An 18017-nucleotide genomic window follows, 5' to 3' on the forward strand; every position below is an offset into this window, starting at 1 on the left:
CTTCATTCCAGAGTGGCAGAATATTCCAGTCACTACCTGTGCTTCTGGAACTGTAATGAAAATTTCTATCCCTGTTTCTCCCCAGTATGGCTCACATCAGACAGTCCTCGAAAACCTGACCAGTTTTGGGCCAGCAGAGACGTCACTTTCTTGAACCACAAAGTCAAATCCCAGTCTCTAGATCATGGTTACCCCGATAAGGCTTTTCACCCTGAGACATCCCATCAGGCATTGCATCCAGTTCTCCAGAATTTAATCCATGTCTATACTCTACCCGGTCCTGAGGTTATGTGAGGCTCAACCAGTAACAGAGACTTCCCACAATGCAAAAACAAACTAATGCTGTTTTTATCAGTCAAGTCATATATACATATATGCATAATAAATCCTTGGAAGATAACACAAGTAACTGTGAACAGTAGTTACTTCTGAGGAGTAAACCTAGTGTGTGTCTTGGGGTTGCGGGGTGGTGGTGGCAGGGAGGTGGGCAGTACTTTTACTGTTCACTTCTTTTTTTACTTATTTTTTTGAGACAGAGTCTTGCTCTGTGGCCCAGGCTGGAATGCAGTGGCCTGATCTCAGCTCACTCCAACTTCCACCTCCCAGGTTCAAGCAATTCTCGTGTCTCAGCCTCCCAGGTAACTGGGATTACAGGTACACACCACCATGCCCAACTAATTTTTGTATTTTTAGTAGATACGGGGTTTCACCATGTTGGCCAGGCTGCTCTTTTATTTTATTTTATTTTATTTTTGAGACGGAGTCTCGATCTGTCTCCCAGGCTGGAGTGCAGTGGCGCGATCTCAGCTCACTACAAGCTCTGTCTCCCAGGTTCGCGCCATTCTCCTGCCTCGGCCTCCCGAGTCACTGGGACTACAGGTGCCTGCCACCACACCTGGCTAATTTTTTGTATTTTTAGTAGAGATGGGGTTTCACCGTGTTAGCCAGGATAGTCTTGATCTCCTGACCTCGTGATCTGCCTGCCTCGGCCTCCCAAAGTGCTGGGATTAACAGGTGTGAGCCACCACGCCTGGCCCCAGGCTGCTCTTAAACTCCTGACCTCAAGTGATCCACCTGCCTTGGCCTCCTAAAATGCTGGGATTACAGGTATGAGCCACCGCCCAGCCCCTACTTTTCACTTTATAACCTTCAGTTCTGTTTGGACTTTTTGGTAAGAGTATGTATTATTTTTATAACAAAAGCCAGCTTTTTAAAAACAAACCCCAAAATAAATAAAGTCAGTAAAAGTTACGTTTGTTCATTATAGTCACATTCACCATTTGCTTGGGTTTTCTCCTTTCTGATGGGTTATCACACACAGTTGCAGCCTCAACTATGATAGGTGCCCAGGTGCCCCTTTGAAAACCTAGGCTAAGAAATGCTTTGCAAGTGCAAACTAGGAGAAAGATATTCAGTATTTTAATATCTGCAGAAAAGCCATCACAAATGAATTTTTTTTTTTAAAATAAACAACCTAGCATGTGTATTTTTCTCCAGTCACCATGTTTTGACTCCTGAGTCTGTCACTGGCAATGCTTACCAGCAGACTAGTCACAAAAAAGAACAGAAATTGGATTTTTGTACAGTGTTCAGAATTGAGATGTGCCACAGCAAATTTTAAAACAATGAGTTACTGTAGAAGCCACAAAGACATAAAATATATTATGTACTAGAAAACAGATTATATACAACCTTTGTGCCATAGATTTCCATTTTAAGACTGAACCTCTTAGAATGATTATTAAGTTAATGAAAGGTATGATTAATTGGTTGATGCAGAAATTATAGCTAGAAGGATGGATGGAAAAATAAAATGATAGGTAAGTAAATAGATGAATTGATTAAGAGATGGATGACAGACACATTAGATAGGTCGTTAAGAGAGATAAACAGATTACTGCTTCTCAAACTATCTGTGGTGAAGGACCGGGGTTTTATTTCCAATCTGTCAAGACCAGTATGTAGTCCTATGGTGGATGGCTTATACATAGCTCACACCACATGTGACTCACCACACAAGAGTGACACACCCAAACTACCCTGTTCCACAAGATAATTGCATTGGTCACCTACTTGGATGTCATAGCAATGCCATTTTGCCATAAAGTTTCTAAATACTCTCAACTTCTCTATCTAGCTCTTCATAGGCCAGTTATAATTCAATTGTACACTGGCATCAGTCCATGGACCATACTTTGAGTAGCACTAAGCTATACAATCAGTTACTTCCCAGCAGTATGCCATCAATTCTTATTGGTTGGGCATCCACTCTAACTGGTTATTGAATTTGGTAGACCATGCATCAGCCTTGTATAAGAAGGATAAGCAGACTGATTGACAGATAGAACAGTGGATGACAGATAAATTAGATAACCGACTAGCTAGCTAACAAATTAGATGGGAACCGGAGAGCTGTTCTTTGGGCAAAGAATATTTCTGAATAAAGTGTTAACAATGGTACTTTCTAAATGGGAGATTCAGAGAAGATCAGAAGAATTTCTTTTCCACTTTCCTCCCTCCAACAGTGTTTGAGCATATAAAATTTTAATTAAAAAGAGAAAGAAACAATTTAAATGTCCATCAATAGGGGACATGATGTACATTTAAATTCCTAAGCAATGGAATACTATGTGGTCCTTAAAAAAAACAGAGGTTTATGTACAGAAGAGAAATGAACTCCAAGATATATTATACTAAGTGAAAAAAAAAGAAGGTGCAGAAGAGTGTGTATAGTACACTACCATTGTGTTGTGTTGACATGGTCTAGGTGGATATCTACACTGATACATGCATGCTTGTACTCACAAAGAGTTTCTCTGAAAAAACAAAAAAACTAGTGCTCTGGGGAGGGGGACAAGAGGACCGGAGGAGAGTGAAAGAAAGACTCTTCCCAGTAAATGCCTTTGTACTTATTTTAGGTTCTTGGTATTTAAATGTATTTATTACCTCTTTAAAAACTTTTTTTTTTTAATTTAAAGAAGTCACCTGAAAACATGAACTTTCGAGTTTAGAAAATGTGTTCCTGAGAGGGAGGCCACTGGCTGCTCAGGCAGGGCATCCTCAGGGAACTGGGCCTAGGTGGGCCCTGGTGGGATGACTATGGTTCCAGAACCTCAGTTTTGTCTGTGTCTAGTTGATCAGCCTCAGAGGAACTGAGAAAGTACCGAAAACCACAAGAGAGTATTCTGGGAACAAGCAGACTCAAAACCTATTCATTTACAAGCAGAAATGATAGATCCAGCAGGGGCGGTCCCAAGTCAAGGGTAGCCTGGTATCCCACTTACTTGGGAAGTAAAGACCACCCACAATTTTGGAACTGTACTTGCTAAATTGAATATAGGATGGAGCTATGAATGGAAAGATAAAAAGACTATCATTTCCAGACTCTTTTAAGTCAGCATAAAATGCTTAGTTCTCTAAACAACCAGGAAGATCTCAACATAGGTGACAATGGTGGGGTCTTATGCTACAGTCACAAAAAGCTAGGACTCGTGTATCTCAAAACTAAGGAGTGAGAAAGTTGACATTTACTAGCAAAAGGTCAATGAGCCCACCCTAGCTGAGGCTCCAGAACCTCAATGGGATGCATAATCATCTACCAACCAACACCTATCTTTTAATACAAGTCAGTACAAGCTCCTCTTAGTCTCAAAAATACACCCTCAGCATTTCTGCCTCTATACCTCTCTTCCCACCCCGTTTTTCCTGGAAGGCTTGTCTGCACACCTACCTATATCTTTGCCATTTTTTGAAGGTTCCATTTATGTCTAAGCACCTTTATGAGACTTCTCTGAACACCCAGCCTTCATTCATCTCCCTCTCCACTGCATTTAGTATCTGGAGCTCTGACATTAATCTTGCAGTCAAAGGGGCACAGATACAATGGAATGCCATTTCCAAGCATGGAAGACTCCTACGAATTCCAGGGTGCAAGTTTACAATGAAAATGGCTAAAAATAAATAATACAGGATTCCTTTCGAACACCTACTATGTGCCAGGCACTGTGCTCAAGTTAAGCAATGCCAAGCAAGACAAACATCGTTCTTCCCCTGATGGAGGTTACAGTGCAGTAAAAAAAGGAAAAACAAAACAAAAAAACAGTAATATGAGAGTGGAGCAATGACTGAGGAAACAGAAGGGCCTATGGGAGGAGGAGCAGCAGCATCTAATCCAGAGTGGGAGCTGCAAGTTGGGGAAAAGTTCCTGCAGGATGTGGCATCTAAGCTGATATCTGAAGGTAATGGAGGAGTTAAGCAGGCAAAAAGCAGGGAAATAATGTTCCAGGCAAAGGAAACAGCTTGTGCCAAGTTCCTGAGGCCAGAAGGAGTATAGCCAATGGGAGAAACTGACAGACATTCTGTACAGCTGCAAATTTCAGACCTTTAGTCATATTATAAATGACTGACTTAGGACACACCTTACAAAGGCTTCCGGCAAACCAAGGTGGAAGGCAGCTGATCCAGGCTCTAGGACCACAGGTCGAAACCAGCTCTTTGGCCTGGTTTGTCTGTGTTCCCCTTCTCTCTCCAGATTCTGTCAGCTGCCTGCGGTGATAAAGCCAGCCACACATTTCTTCTTTTAGGACATACTCACGATGCTAACACACACAGGAGTTCAATGATTTTTTTAATTTTTTTTTAATTTTTTATTTTTTTGAGGCAGAGTTTTGCTCTTGTTGCCCAGTCTGGAGTGCAGTGGCATGATCTCGGCTCACTGCAACCTCTGCCTCCCGGATTCAAGCGATTCTCCTGCCTCGGCCTCCTGAGTAGCTGGAATTACAGGCAAGCGCCACCATGCCCGGCTAATTTTGTATTTTTAATAGAGACAGGGTTTCTCCATGTTGGTCAGGCTGGTTTCGAACTCCTGACCTCAGGTGATCTGCCTGCCTCAGCCTCCCAAAGTGCTGGGATTACAGGCGTGAGCCACCGCGCCCAGCCAAGTTCAAATGATTTCTAGTTGTAAATTAGCTGAACTGGCTAAAGATCTTTTAGATGGCACAAAGGCAAGGCCCTGGAAGATCATCGCCCCCTTCACCATCTAAATCCTGAACAATAACAGGAACGAACTTGCAAAGGTGGTGTTTGTGCCAGGCACTGCGCTCAGCACTTTATAAATGTTTCTTCATTTCACTTCTTCTCCTAATAGCACTGAGCAAGTGAACATCATCTTTTCCTTTCTTATTTATTTTCTGCTATGCCTAGACGGAACATTAAATAAAAGCTAGAAGTCCAGGAAAGAGAGCATGCAAGTAAAGAATAAGCTGAAAGAAATCCATATGACCGCCGGGTGCAGTGGCTCACACCTGTAATCCCAACACTTTGGGATGCCATGGTGGGCAGATCACCTGAGGTCAGGAGTTTGAGACCAGCCTGGCCAACATGGTGAAACCCTGTCTCTACTAAAATACAAAAATTAGCTGGGCGAGGTGGCAGATGCCTATAATCCCAGCTAGTCGGGAGGCTGAGGCAGGAGAATCAGCTGAACCTGGGAGCAGGAGGCTGCCGTGAGCTGAGATGGCGCCATTGCACTCCAGCCTAGGCGACAAGAGTGAAATGCTATCTCAAAAAAAAAAAAAAAAAAAAAAAATTCTGTAGAGACAGAATCTCGCTATGTTGCCCAGGCTTGTCTCGAACTCTTGGCCTCAAGCAATCCTCCCACCTCGGCCCCCCAAAGTGATAAGATTAGTGGTGTGAGTCACCTTGGTGGAAATCTTGATGAGAATAAAATATAAATAGACAATGGAGGTGTACTACCCATTTCTGGTATATTTGGGTTTTCTTCCATCATCTCTATCTCACCATCAATGACAGTTCCAAATAGCATAACCCAGACTCAGTTCAGAAGCAAACTCTAAAAATCCATCCACCACTCCACCACCACAGTTATGCGATCATCAAGGATACATAATTACAAGACCTAATTATGGGCCACACAATTGGCATGAGACAGCATGACATAAGGACAGGAACACAGGTTTTGGAATCACAGAGTTCTAATCCCATCTCTGCCACTCACCTGTTATATGACCCCAGGATATTTATTTAACCTCACTGAGCCTCAGTTTACTTAACAGTAAAATGAGGTAATAATATATACCTGTTCATGGGATCACTGTGAGGGTTAAAAGAAATAATATATGTAAAAGCATCTAGGGTTATGAAAAAGTTCCATATGCATATAATTCTGTTGCTATCTCTCTGGGATGTGCTGACTCTCACTCTCTGCCTTGTCTGGCATAGAGCAGGTAATCAACAAATGTCAATTACCTTTCCTGCTCATCTCCCCCTTCTCCATTTCCTCTTCCTCCCCTATCCCACACACAAAAACAGCTCAATTTGTAGTGACAATCTAGATTCCAAACAACAAAAACTAGACACTTCTCAGATGGAGTTGGGTATCCTCTGCCCAAAATGCTGAAGCAAAAGGGCACTTACAGTGAGCATTCCTATTTAGGTTTCTCTTAACCAGGAAAGTTGACTCTAACTCCTTATTTTAAACTTAAAACTGACTTTTAACTCCAGATCCAGGTTGTCCCTCAAAGCTACAGCTGTAATCCAGAGTCAAAAATCACCTGACCCCTATTGCCAAGGTTTCTGCTTCTGATTTTGGCTGGGTAAATAGGCTATGTGTGTTGGGAGAGAGAGAAGAGAAAGCAAGAACTAACTTGTACTGAACATCTCCTGTGCGCCAGATGCTTTAAATATGCTCATCTTTCAAATCACAATGCAACAGGTATCACTCTCTTCACATTACAGACAACTGAGTTAGCAGACAGTATTTTTTGAATGACAAAGGGCCCTTATGAAAACAGCTACATTATACTGTCTTTCAAAGATAAACAGAAAAAACAAACCAGAGTCAGAACAATTTTTAAGTAAATACGTTCAGATAAAAAAGGACTTGAAAAACTTACCTCCTACAAACCACTTCTTATGAAGTTACTCAAGCATGTACTGCAGCAAAATGAGGGATAAACCAAAAAAATAGGAAGACACGGGAAAAGGAAACAGCACTTCCAGCCATGGAAAGAAGTCCCAGGATGACAGCTCTGTAGTGGGCTTAGTGAATAACCAGTTCAGAACGGCACAGAACGAGAAAGGAATCTCGGCATACAGCTTAGACAAAGAAGACTCGATAGGTTAGACAAGATTGAGAGCCTAGAAAACTTTTGAGATCATAATAATGGCAAATAATGCATGAACATATTAAAAGGCAATCAGAAATACTAGGGAAAAAATTTAAGAAAGTCATGGTCCAAATATGAAAAAACTAAAAGGTAACACAAATTTAAACAACTGATGAATAGTGAGAAAACAAAAAATCCCATTTGACTTTGGGGCTAGATATCTCATCCTTTGATTGGCCCAGGAATCCTAACACCAGACCCACAGTGCAAGTCTAAAATCCAATCCTGACACACAAGGCAATGAATCATTTCACAGAATTGTAGTCATGTAAATATTGCCTATGGATTTTCTTTTTTTTTTTTTTTTGAGATGGAGTCTGGCTCTGATGCCCAGGCTGGAGTGCAGTGGCGCGATCTCGGCTCACTGCAAGCTCCGCCTCCGGGGTTCACACCATTCTCCTGCCTCAGCCTTCTGAGTAGGACTACAGGCGCCCGCTGCCACGCCCGGCTAATTTTTTTTTTTTTGTATTTTTTAGTAGAGACGGGGTTTCACGGTGTTGGCCAGGATGATCTCCATCTCCTGACCTCGTGATCCGCCCGCCTCGGCCTCCCAAAGTGCTGGGATTACAGGCATGAGCCACTGAGCCCGGCCTTATGGATTTTCAACTTTAAGAATCATATACGAATAAGATGGTCAACTTTGGGGCAAAGCACAAATACAGGTTATGGGTTCAGGGCTTTGGCAATATGGAAAGCAACATTGTCAAAAAGTGAACAGTAGAACTGGTAGCAATCCAAACATTACTGACATACAGCATAAGGAATCAAGAAATACTATCCAAAGTTGAAAAAGCCAGGTGTGGTGGCTCACACCTGTAATCCTAGTGCTTTAGGAAGCCAGTGGGAGGATTGCTTGAGGCCAGGAGTTTGAGACCAGCCTGGGCAGCATAGGAAACCCTGTCTCTACAAAAAAGTTAAATAAATTAGCCAAATATGGTGGTGCAAACCTATAGTCCTAGTTACTCAGGAAGCTGAGGTGGGAGGATCACTTGAGCCCAGGAATTTGAGGCTTCAGTGAGCTATGATTCCCACTGCACTCTAGCCTGGGTGGCACAGAGAGACCCCATCTCAAAAAAAAAAAAAAAAAAAAAAAGATGATTATTTTAAAAAGGTGACCTAACAGACAAATTTAAAATATTATAAACATCAAACCTGGGAGAGAAAAAAGAAAACTAGCTTAAAGAGCTACATTCTCACTTTCATATCAGGTGCTAAAAGTTGATAAATCAAAACATGGTGGTAAAAGCACATTACTTAAGCTTAAGAAGGTAACAATCTAAGAATTAAATATGGGAACAGTTGAAAAAAATTAAAAGTTTCCCTCTGTGAGCTTTGAGGAGGTGAAGGAAACCATTGTTTTTCAACAAATGTCCTCCTGTATATTGGATTTGTTACCAAGTGCATGGATCACTTGGACAAAAATAATTTTCTGTCACACATTTGAGAAAAGGCAAAACACTAAAATTGTCACTAAAAATTAAACGTGACAGCCAAATGTTATAGTCTGAATTGTATTTAAGAGGAGGATAAAATCTTTTTTCTTATAAAATCACGTTACTCAAATGAAAGATTTTTACAAGAATGCGAAAGAGTAAAGATGGGAAATTCTACTGAAGCTAGATAACTTTCCTCTTTATAATTCCCCATTTTCTGGTTTATGTATAGAAAGCATGTATTCTATTTATAATCAGAGACCTTTTAAAAATTTAATGTGATCGGTATTCAGTCAGTGTGCCAGGTTGCCCAACACCCCAGCCTGATTCATGAGATTGAGAGGACAGCAGGAATAATGAATGAACACAGTGGTTTTTAGAGGCTAGGTGTTTTAACATTCAATCTGCTTCACTGTTACTCTAATTTTTAAAAACTTTTTATTTAGAGATGGGGTGGGGGTGGTAGTGGCTGCAGGTGGGCACCACCATGCCCTAGTCATTGTTACTCTAAAGGAATATCTGAATACCACAGGACACCTGAACACCACAGGAAAGCTGTGAATGCTCAGGAAAGGTGCCTTCAGGAGGTTGCAGAAAGTGATTACATCATATACCTAGGAATAATCTTACCTGAGAAAATGACAAAAGGCTTTTTTAAAGCTTCTTAGATGTCCAGGCTCTGTTTCCCATTAAGTTCATTGTTTAGCTAAGGAAGTGACATGGGGGAAAGGTGGAGGTGGGGAAAAAGGAAAACTGTTGCCTAAGTAGACAGCAACAGATTAGAGGTCCAGTCCAGGGTCCACCATTAAATAACCACATGACTTTCCCAAATTCCTATCATCACCCTTCCGTGGCCTCAGTTTTCTAGTCAAAAACTAAACTAAACAAAATTGACCCTTGTCATTCTAAAATCCTTTGATTTCCAACTTATAAAGCTCTCAACTCCCAACAGAGTCAAGAAAAAGATTCTTCTTCTGGCTGGGCATGGTAGTTCATGCCTATAATCCAAGCACTTTGGGAGGCCAAGGCAGGAGAATCACTTGAGTACAGGAGTTTGAGACTAGCCTAGGCAACATAGTGAAACCCCATCTCTACCCCAGCCAAAAATAAAAAAATTAAAAAAAGAAAAAATTTATCTGCTAGCCTCAGCCCTATTTCACAGATGGCAAGTAAAGTAATAAACAGACATAATGAAAAGTAACTCCAAGTGAGTCACCATCATTTTTCAAGCTTCTACTTAATCCACTGAAATACACTGCCTTTTGAGGCTGTGTAACAAAGTGTATGACATTTACCTAATTCCAACTTTAAACAAAACTCTACAAGAAATTCAGAGAACTCTTGGCAGATTGCTTATCCTTAAAGACAATAGTCACTGACAAATTCTTAACCTCTCTTAGTCACTTGGCCAAAACACTTCCAGGGATATCATCAGAGCAGGCCAGCCTACCACTTACACATTTTTTTCAGCTGTCATTTTCATTGACTACCCAAAGTGAAATAAAGATGCACTCTGCTTTGGATTGGAGAGTGGTTGTGGTTGGGGGGATGGGCAGAGAGATCACAGCAACTTTCTCTAAATCCAAGGCTAACTTCCACTTTTGCCCTTGTTCACAGGCAGTTCTGAGCTACTCCAATCATTCAAAACACAATGTATAAAGGAATTTTTTTGTTTTGCTTTTGTTTCAGGGTCTTTTTCGTCTAGTTTTCCTCAGATATTAGGCAAGCCTAGCTCCTATTTCATATTTTTAATAATCACAGTTATACTGATCATATACTATATGTATGTGTGTATATATTCATAAATACAGTTTAGAAATCATGTAGGGCTGGGGCCAGGCGTGGTGGCTCACACCTGTAATTCCAGCACTTTGGGAGGCCGAGGCGGGCAGATCACGAGGTCAGGAGATCGAGACCATCCTGGCTAACATGTTGAAACCCCGTCTCTACTAAAAAAAAATACAAAAAAGTAGCCGGGCGTGGTGGCGGGTGCCTGTAGTCCCAGCTACTCGGGAGGCTGAGGCAGGAGAATGGCGTGAACCCGGTGGGCGGGGCTTGCAGTGAGCCTAGATCGCGCCACTGCACTCCAGCCTGGGCGACAGAGCGAGACTCCATCTAAAAAGAAAGAAAGAAAAAAGAAAGAAAGAAAGAAAGAAAGAAAGAAAGAAAGAAAGAAATCATGTAGTGCTGGGCATGGTGGCTCAAGCCTGTAATCCCAGCACTTTAGGAGGCCGAGGCAGGCAGATCACTTGAGGTCAGGAGTTCAAGACCAGCCTGGCCAACATGGTGAAACCTCGTCTCTACTAAAAATACAAAAATTAGCCAGGCGTGGTGGTGGGTGCCTGTAATCCCAGCTACTCAGGAGGCTGAGGCAGAAGAATTGCTTGAACCCAGGGGGCGGAGGTTGCAGTGAGCCGAGATTGTGCCACTGCACTCCAGCGTGGGCGACAGACTGAGACTTTGTCTCAAAAACAAAAACAAAAAACAAACAACAACAACAAAAGTCATGTTATTACATCATATTCTTGACTCCACCAGCTACTTAGAAGTCAAAGGACTGAGCACATGTCCAAACTATCACTCAATAACCCAGAGAAGACCAGCTGTGGCATAAACGACCATCAAGTCTGTTTCAGAATCTCAGCATTACACCAACCTCAGAAACAAAAAAAGAACTCCTTGAACAAGATATCAACAGCCTTGAGATGGGGAAGTAATAAGAATTGGTCACTGGTATGAATCAATGGGCTCACTATAGTAAACTTCATCCATCACTGTGTATTCATTCTTAGGGCTCTCTCATAGCAATCAGAGCATCAAATATTAGTGCCAAAGAAAAGCTTGATTAAACTTTTAAAATTGTACATAGTGTCTTCACTTTTGAACTAAGGCTACTCTACTAAAGAAATATGGGCTTTAAAATGAAGTCTAAGTCAAGTTCTTAGGAGAGGAGTTTCCCTCACTGGCAGTGCAGGCAATCCTGAAACAAGTGGTTAGGCTGGCACAACCTCCATCTTTGATAGCCTGACCCTATGACCTCAATGGAACATTTCAAGTTCCAGCCTGGTTTCTCCTGAGGAATGTAGTTATCTTAGGGTACCACAATTGAAACAACCTCCTCTAGTGTTTGAGAATATATTTTCCTGTGGGGTGTAATTTGAAATTTTCAACTAATGTAAAATTCATGACATCAAAAAGCTGGAACAATGTGAAAGGAAGAAGAGTGACAAAGCAGGCTTGTGATTTGATGGTATTTTAGGTTAACAAGTTTAATGTAATAAAACTCCTAACACAATTTCCACACGATTGATTTGTCCAGCCCACAACTACTCCACCACACAGCTGCTAATAACATCACTGTGCTGTGTGGTCATTATGTCACCCAGCTGGGAGCACTATGGCCTACCAGCCACTGTTCACTTTTCCAGCTTGCTTTTCCCAAGAAGATAGAAACTGCAGACCACCTACTTCACCAAAAGTCCCTCTGTTCCCCAAGCTTCACAGCTTTTCTCTGATTTATCTTGGTGTCACATCCCAAAGGCCCTGGCTCTGGACTATCTGACTTAGAGTGGCCAAGGAAGGGACTAAGGGTCTGTGCCCAAGAGTTGGCTTCAGTCCTGCAGATTCAAGGCAAAGTCACCTGTGTGTTTTATGGTGGATGAACTTCACCACTGCTTCTGATCCCTGCTTCTGATCCCTTACAATTCCAACACTCAGAGACTCACTCCCTGCTTCCAGCTCTCCATATCTGTGAAATAACCGTGGAAGGACACGCACCATCTCTCTCTCTCTCTGTCACACACACACACACGCGCGCGAACACACGCGCGCGTTGGGCACTGTGACTTGGTGCCTTCTTCGGCTCCAGGCTGACTTACTTGAGGAAGTACCGCTGGCCAGTGGCCGTGAAGGTCATCTCCCAGCCCGGGGGCAGTGGCAGCTCGTCGGTCACGTCGTAGGACTGCTGGCGGAGGTGCGCGTGCTGCTGCGCGGGGCTACCCGCAGCACCCGCGCCGGTGCCCAGCTGCAGGGACGCGGGCGACGAGTGCGAGCGGACATGCTGGGCACCCCCAGCCAGTCGAGGCCCCGGGTGGCCGCCCGATGAGTCGGTGCTGGACTGGCGCGAGTGCGAGCCCGAATCAGGCTCCTTAAAGAAAGACTCCGGCAGGATCTTCTTCCGCCACGAGCTAGGCTTCGGATTCATGACAGAGTTGAAGAGGGCTTCGAGGTCTGTGTCTAGGTCCTGCGTGACGTGGATCACTTGCTGCCCAGGCGGCGGGAGCGGAGGGGGCGCCGAGGCCGGATTCATCTTCTGCAAAAAGAAGGTCAGATCAGCCTTTTATTTAAAGTCGGAGGAAGTGGGTAAGAGGGTTACAGGGTGAGAGGGCGAGATGGTGGAAGAATAGAGGGAAAAGGAAACGAGGAGACAGATAATTGCCCGCCTGGAGATCCCAGACACTCAGCGGTAAGACCAGCAGGATGGGGGAGGGGTCCCTCCTGGCCTCGAGAATTATGCAACTTTCTTGAAGCAAAGAAGTTGCCTGGAGGAGGAGAAGATAGGGCGAGGGGTGGAGGGAATAACTGCACTCGGGGCTTGCTGAACCGCAGGATGGCAAAGGAAAGGTCGCACGTTTCCAGGACAGGCAGCCCCCCGAAAGAAGTTCAGCCCGAGCCAACTCCACCACGTCTCGACTCCGGAAGCCCGAGGAGCCTGGAGCCCTGGAGTTGTGCCGGATGAGCGCGCGAGCTCCAGCGGGCACTACCTGGGCGGGCAGCGAAGCTGAGCCTGAGCGCGCGGCGGCCGCCGTCCCGCCCGAACTTGCCGTCGGGCCTGGGTCGCTCGGGTGAGTCCCGAGATTGCGGAGCTGGAGCCGAGGCTTGGCTGACAAATCCCGACCCGACTCGGTGCCTGGCAGTCTAAGGGCTTCGGCTCTCACATCCCCCGAGCTGGCCTAAGGCGCTAGTGCTGGGCGAAAAGGAGGCGCAGGAGAAGCAGACAGCGCGGCCGCAGCAGCTCCCGGACTGTCCCATAAACAAAGTTTGGAGCAAACTCCCACCCCCAGGAAAGAGGCGGGCCCGAAAGTTGAGCTGTTGAATTATGTATGACCTCCTAGTCCCTAGCCGGCCAGCCCCCGCTCGCCCCTCCTCTTCCTCCTCCTCCTCCTCCCACCTCGGCTCCAGAAAACCCTGGGCGTGATGGGTACTTTACTGGGTAAGAGGAGACGGGTGCCCCCCACCCACTCCTCCCGGCCGCGCGGACCTCTCCCGCGGAGACCTGCATCTGCATTCCTTTGAGTTTACCACGGACTTGGGGCGGGATCAAAGGGAAAGTGGCCTGAGCCTGTTTCATCAAGGGGTTGTGGACCGAAACCAAGGCCGGGGGTGGCGGAGGGCACGCGGATGAGGGGCTCAGGCCTAGGAAGGGCCGGTCCTGGACACCGCGCCCTCCCCTGCAGCCAGGCGCCGAGGCCTGCAGCACCCGGAGCGCCGCACTGACCCGCGATTCTGCCCGAAGGCCGGCCCGGGTGCGCCCCGGCGCGGGGAGACACCAACAAGGCCAGCTTTTCCACGAGAGGCTGCTTAGCTCTTGTGACCATATTTGGTCTGGCGAGGAGGCATCTTGGCTGCCTGGCTCTCAATTGTCTGCTAGAGCACAGACGGTGCCCAGAAAGTGCCTCTGTCACTGGAGATGCGGCTTCGCCAACGGGTGGGTTGTAAACAAACAACTTTCAAACCATTCATCAATCCTTAATTTCCTCTACGGGGGTGACTCAGGCCACTAGGGATTGAGAAGAAAAAGCTGGGTGTTGGAAGAGAAGAGCAATTGCACCCCCCTCCCCCGCAACATCCGTGAGGGTTGTGGGAGGATTGGAATGTCCCTGCCGCCCTCCGGGGAGCCTGGAGCCGGGATGGAACCCGAGCAGGTGGCTGGGAGTAGAGAGGGTGCGCCAGTGACCCGAAAAAAGCCACCCACCTTCCCACCAACTAGATCTGGGCGAGGGATGGAGACCCCCTGCCTCTAGCTAAGGGAAGAAGGTCAAGTCTGGCGAAACAGCTGCGGGAAGTAGGAGGAGGCCTTGCCCTTCAGAGCAGCTCAATTTCTTTTCTCTCTGGTTGCCTCTCCACTGAGGGGAAAGGGTGGGGGGAGATGGCGACGTAAGCCAAATTCCAGGAAGCCCCTACTCCACCCCATTTGATTCAAATAGGAGTTTATTAAGTAAATCAAACGAGACAATGTAAAGCACTTCGCACAGCACCGGGCTGGTTACGTAAGTGTTTGTTAAATAAAAGAGAACTGTATGTTCTTCAAGTTCACGTATTGTGCCTTAATTTTTTTTTTTTTTTTTTTTTTTTTTTTTTTTTTGAGTGAAGTCTCCCTCTTGTCCCCCAGGCTTGAGTGCAATAGCTCCATCTCAGCTCACTGCAACCTCCGCCTCCCGGGTTCAAACGATTCTCCTGCCTCTGCCTCCCAAGTAGCTAAGATTAAGGCGCCTGCCACCACGCCCAGCTAATTTTTGTATTTTTTAAAAGCAAAGATGGGGTTTCACCATGTTGGCCAGGCTGGTCTCAAATCCTGACCTCAGGTGATCCGCCCGCCTCAGGCTCCCAAAGTGCTGGGATTACAGGCATGAGCCACCGCGCCCAGCCTGCCTTAATATTTTTACAGGGTAAAATAAAGTCAAAGTTAAAATCTGGAGCTGCCTTGGAGGAGAAAAGTTTAAGGAAAAGACAAGGCCACTCATAGTTTTGCCTCGGAAAAGATAGAATTTTGGGGCCACTCCCTGAATGGCTGCATCCATATCCAAAACAGAACCACCAAAGTGAGCCACTTCCCCTGTTATCTGTACTTGGAGGTGGCTCCAATTCCAGACTCCTCATAGACTGGAAGAAATTAGGGCCGTCTTAGACTAAGGCAGGCATACACGTATCATCCTTTTTTTTTTTTTTTTTGAGATGGAGTCTCACTCTATTGCCCAGGATGGAGTGCAGTGGCATGATCGCGGCTCACTGCAACCTCTGCCTCCCCGGTTCAAGCAATTATCCTGCCTCAGCCTCCCGAGTAGCTGGGATTCTGTGCAGCAAGTCCTCTGCCCATAGGACTGGCAAAAGGAAAGGGGAAACTAGCACAGGTCACTCCTTGGAAAGTAGAATCTGTGCAAGCTACTCTCAGAAGCCATCACAGTTGCAACAACAACTGTGGGGAAATAAGCTATGGAACAAGAGGAAGTGACTGGAAGCTAATGATACTAATTCAGAAGTCACAAGGCTGACTTGATGATTAAAAGATGAAAACTTGAGGCCAGTCCTACTCTAGGAAAGTCCTCACTCCCGAAGAAAGGTGAGAATCAGGGTTGGAATTAGATGGGCAGTGAGAATCCGGATTGGAACTGGATGGGCAAGGATGCAGTCTTCGTTTCTTTCCAAGCTTCAAGAAATAGATAGTGCAACAGATAAAGTAGATGTCTGAAACGGAAATTGCCCTTAACACAGGATAACTGAAAAACTCCCAGTTCCCAAATAGCATATAAGATGTAATAGTGAATAATTCAAAAGATTTGCTGTTGTCCCAGCCATTCCAACAATAGCTTCAGATTAAATAACATTTACAGATCTCTTGTATGTATCAGGTACTGCCTGTAAGAGGCAGCACAGTGGATAAGTGTATAATTTCTGGAGCAAAACGGCTGAGTCACTTCAGACAAGACATTTAAGCTCTCTATTCTTGGGTTTCCTCCTTTGTAAATTAGGGACAATAACAGTACCCACCCCACAGGATTCTAGGTGAAAACACATACACATTTTATTTGTTGATATTTGATTTAGAACACAGTATTTGAAGCTGGCTCTACCTGCTACATTATGCAAGTAGCTTAGCATTCCTAAGTCACAGTTTACTCATTTACAATTGGAAATAATATTGTGGTAGTCTCTCTGCTGCATTGCTGCCTTTCAATGGCCCAGCCTCATGTTATTTATACCTTTATGTAGCCCCTTCCACTTAATCTGGACTGAGCCAGTGATTTGCCTTAACCAAGAAAATGCGGCAGTGAAGTTGTGCCACTTCCCTGCCTTTCCCATCCCATCCCCTAGGAAGGCATAGAAGCTTCTACTTTGTACTTTTAGGAGACCTGAGCCACTAAGTAAAAAGTCCAGTTACCCTGCTGGATAAACCACATGGAGAAGGAAAGGCCCTGAGATACTTGGAGAGAGGGAAAAGTCCAGCTGCCCAGCACCTGAGCTGAGCCCAGCCTCAGCCAACCCCACCGGCTGACTGCAAACACATCAGTGACCACCAGTAAGACCAGCAGAGCTGCAGAGCCAAGCCCAGCCCAGATTGCAGAATTGTGAGCAAATAAAATGGATATTGCTTTAAGCCACAAAATATTGAAATGTTTTTTAAATGTAGAATGTGCATTCTAAGAATAAAAAATTGCAAACAAAGTCTTTTTTTTTTTTTCAGACAGGGTTTCACTTTGTTGCCCAGGCTAGAGTGCAATGGCTTGATCTCGGCTCACTGCACCCTTCACCTCCGAGGTTCAAGTGATTCTTGTACCTCAGTCTCCCAAGTAGTTGGGACTACAGATGTGCACCACCACGCCTGGCTAATTTTTGTATTTTTTTAGTAGAGACAGGATTTCATCATGTTGGCCAGGCTGATCTTGAACTCCTGGTCTCAGGTGATCCACCCACCTTGGCCTCCCAAAGTGCTAGGACTATAGGCTTGAGCCACCATGCCCAGCCACAAATAAAGTTTTGTTTGTTTGTTTGTTTGCTTGTTTTTTTTTTTTTTTTGAGACGGAGTCTTACTCTGTCACCTAGGCTGGAGTGCAGTGGCACAATATCGGCTCACCACAACCTCTACCTCCCGGGTTCAAGCAATTCTCCTGCCTCAGCCTCCTGAGTAGCTGGGATTACAGGCACCCGCCATCACACCCGGCTAATTTTTGTATATTTAGTAGAGACGGGGTTTCACCATTTGGGCCAGGCTGGTCTTGAACTCCTGACCTTGTGATCCACCCACCTCCACCTCCCAAAGTGCTGGGATTACAGGCGTGAGCCACCTCGCCCGGCCAAATAAAGCTCTTAACACAAAGCCTGCTTAACATAATAAAGCACTCAACAAATATGGCTGTTTTGTTTCATGGAGACCTAAAGATAAGAAAACTGGATTGATGAGTTAGAAAGTATTTTGTCCAAATATATACAATGAAACCATGTTAAAAAAAAAAAAAAAAAAAAAAAAACCCTGAGATTCAGCCCCGGGTTGTAACTCTAGAGCAGAGTGCATTCTCCAGACTGCATCCTGTGTGAGCCAGGAGTTGCTCCCTGGTATTGCCATTTTAAATCGTGTGATACTTTTTGTCTGACTATCTCATAAAGAAACTCCACAGCTTTT

General features: G+C 45.0%; 1 protein-coding gene across 3 annotated transcripts in view; it reads right to left on the minus strand.

Annotated features, from left to right (window-relative positions):
• The window catches only part of WWTR1 (WW domain containing transcription regulator 1), a 153488-nt gene that overhangs the window by 127001 nt on the left and 8470 nt on the right, over positions 1 to 18017 (minus strand). Inside the window, exons 1-2 of one of the 3 annotated variants that reach the window (XM_016942147.3) lie at positions 13384 to 13720; positions 12499 to 12932 (exon numbers count right to left, since the gene is read on the minus strand). In XM_016942147.3, coding sequence (XP_016797636.1) covers positions 12499 to 12929 — 431 coding nt within the window. In that variant the 5' untranslated portion in view covers positions 12930 to 12932; positions 13384 to 13720. Of the gene's footprint in view, positions 1 to 12498; positions 12933 to 13383; positions 13721 to 18017 lie in introns of those variants that run through there. The other 2 variants (XM_003310136.5, XM_016942148.3) reach the window with 2 other exon arrangements.

This window comes from Pan troglodytes, chromosome 2, assembly GCF_028858775.2.
Source record: "Pan troglodytes isolate AG18354 chromosome 2, NHGRI_mPanTro3-v2.0_pri, whole genome shotgun sequence".
Lineage (NCBI taxonomy): Eukaryota > Metazoa > Chordata > Mammalia > Primates > Hominidae > Pan > Pan troglodytes.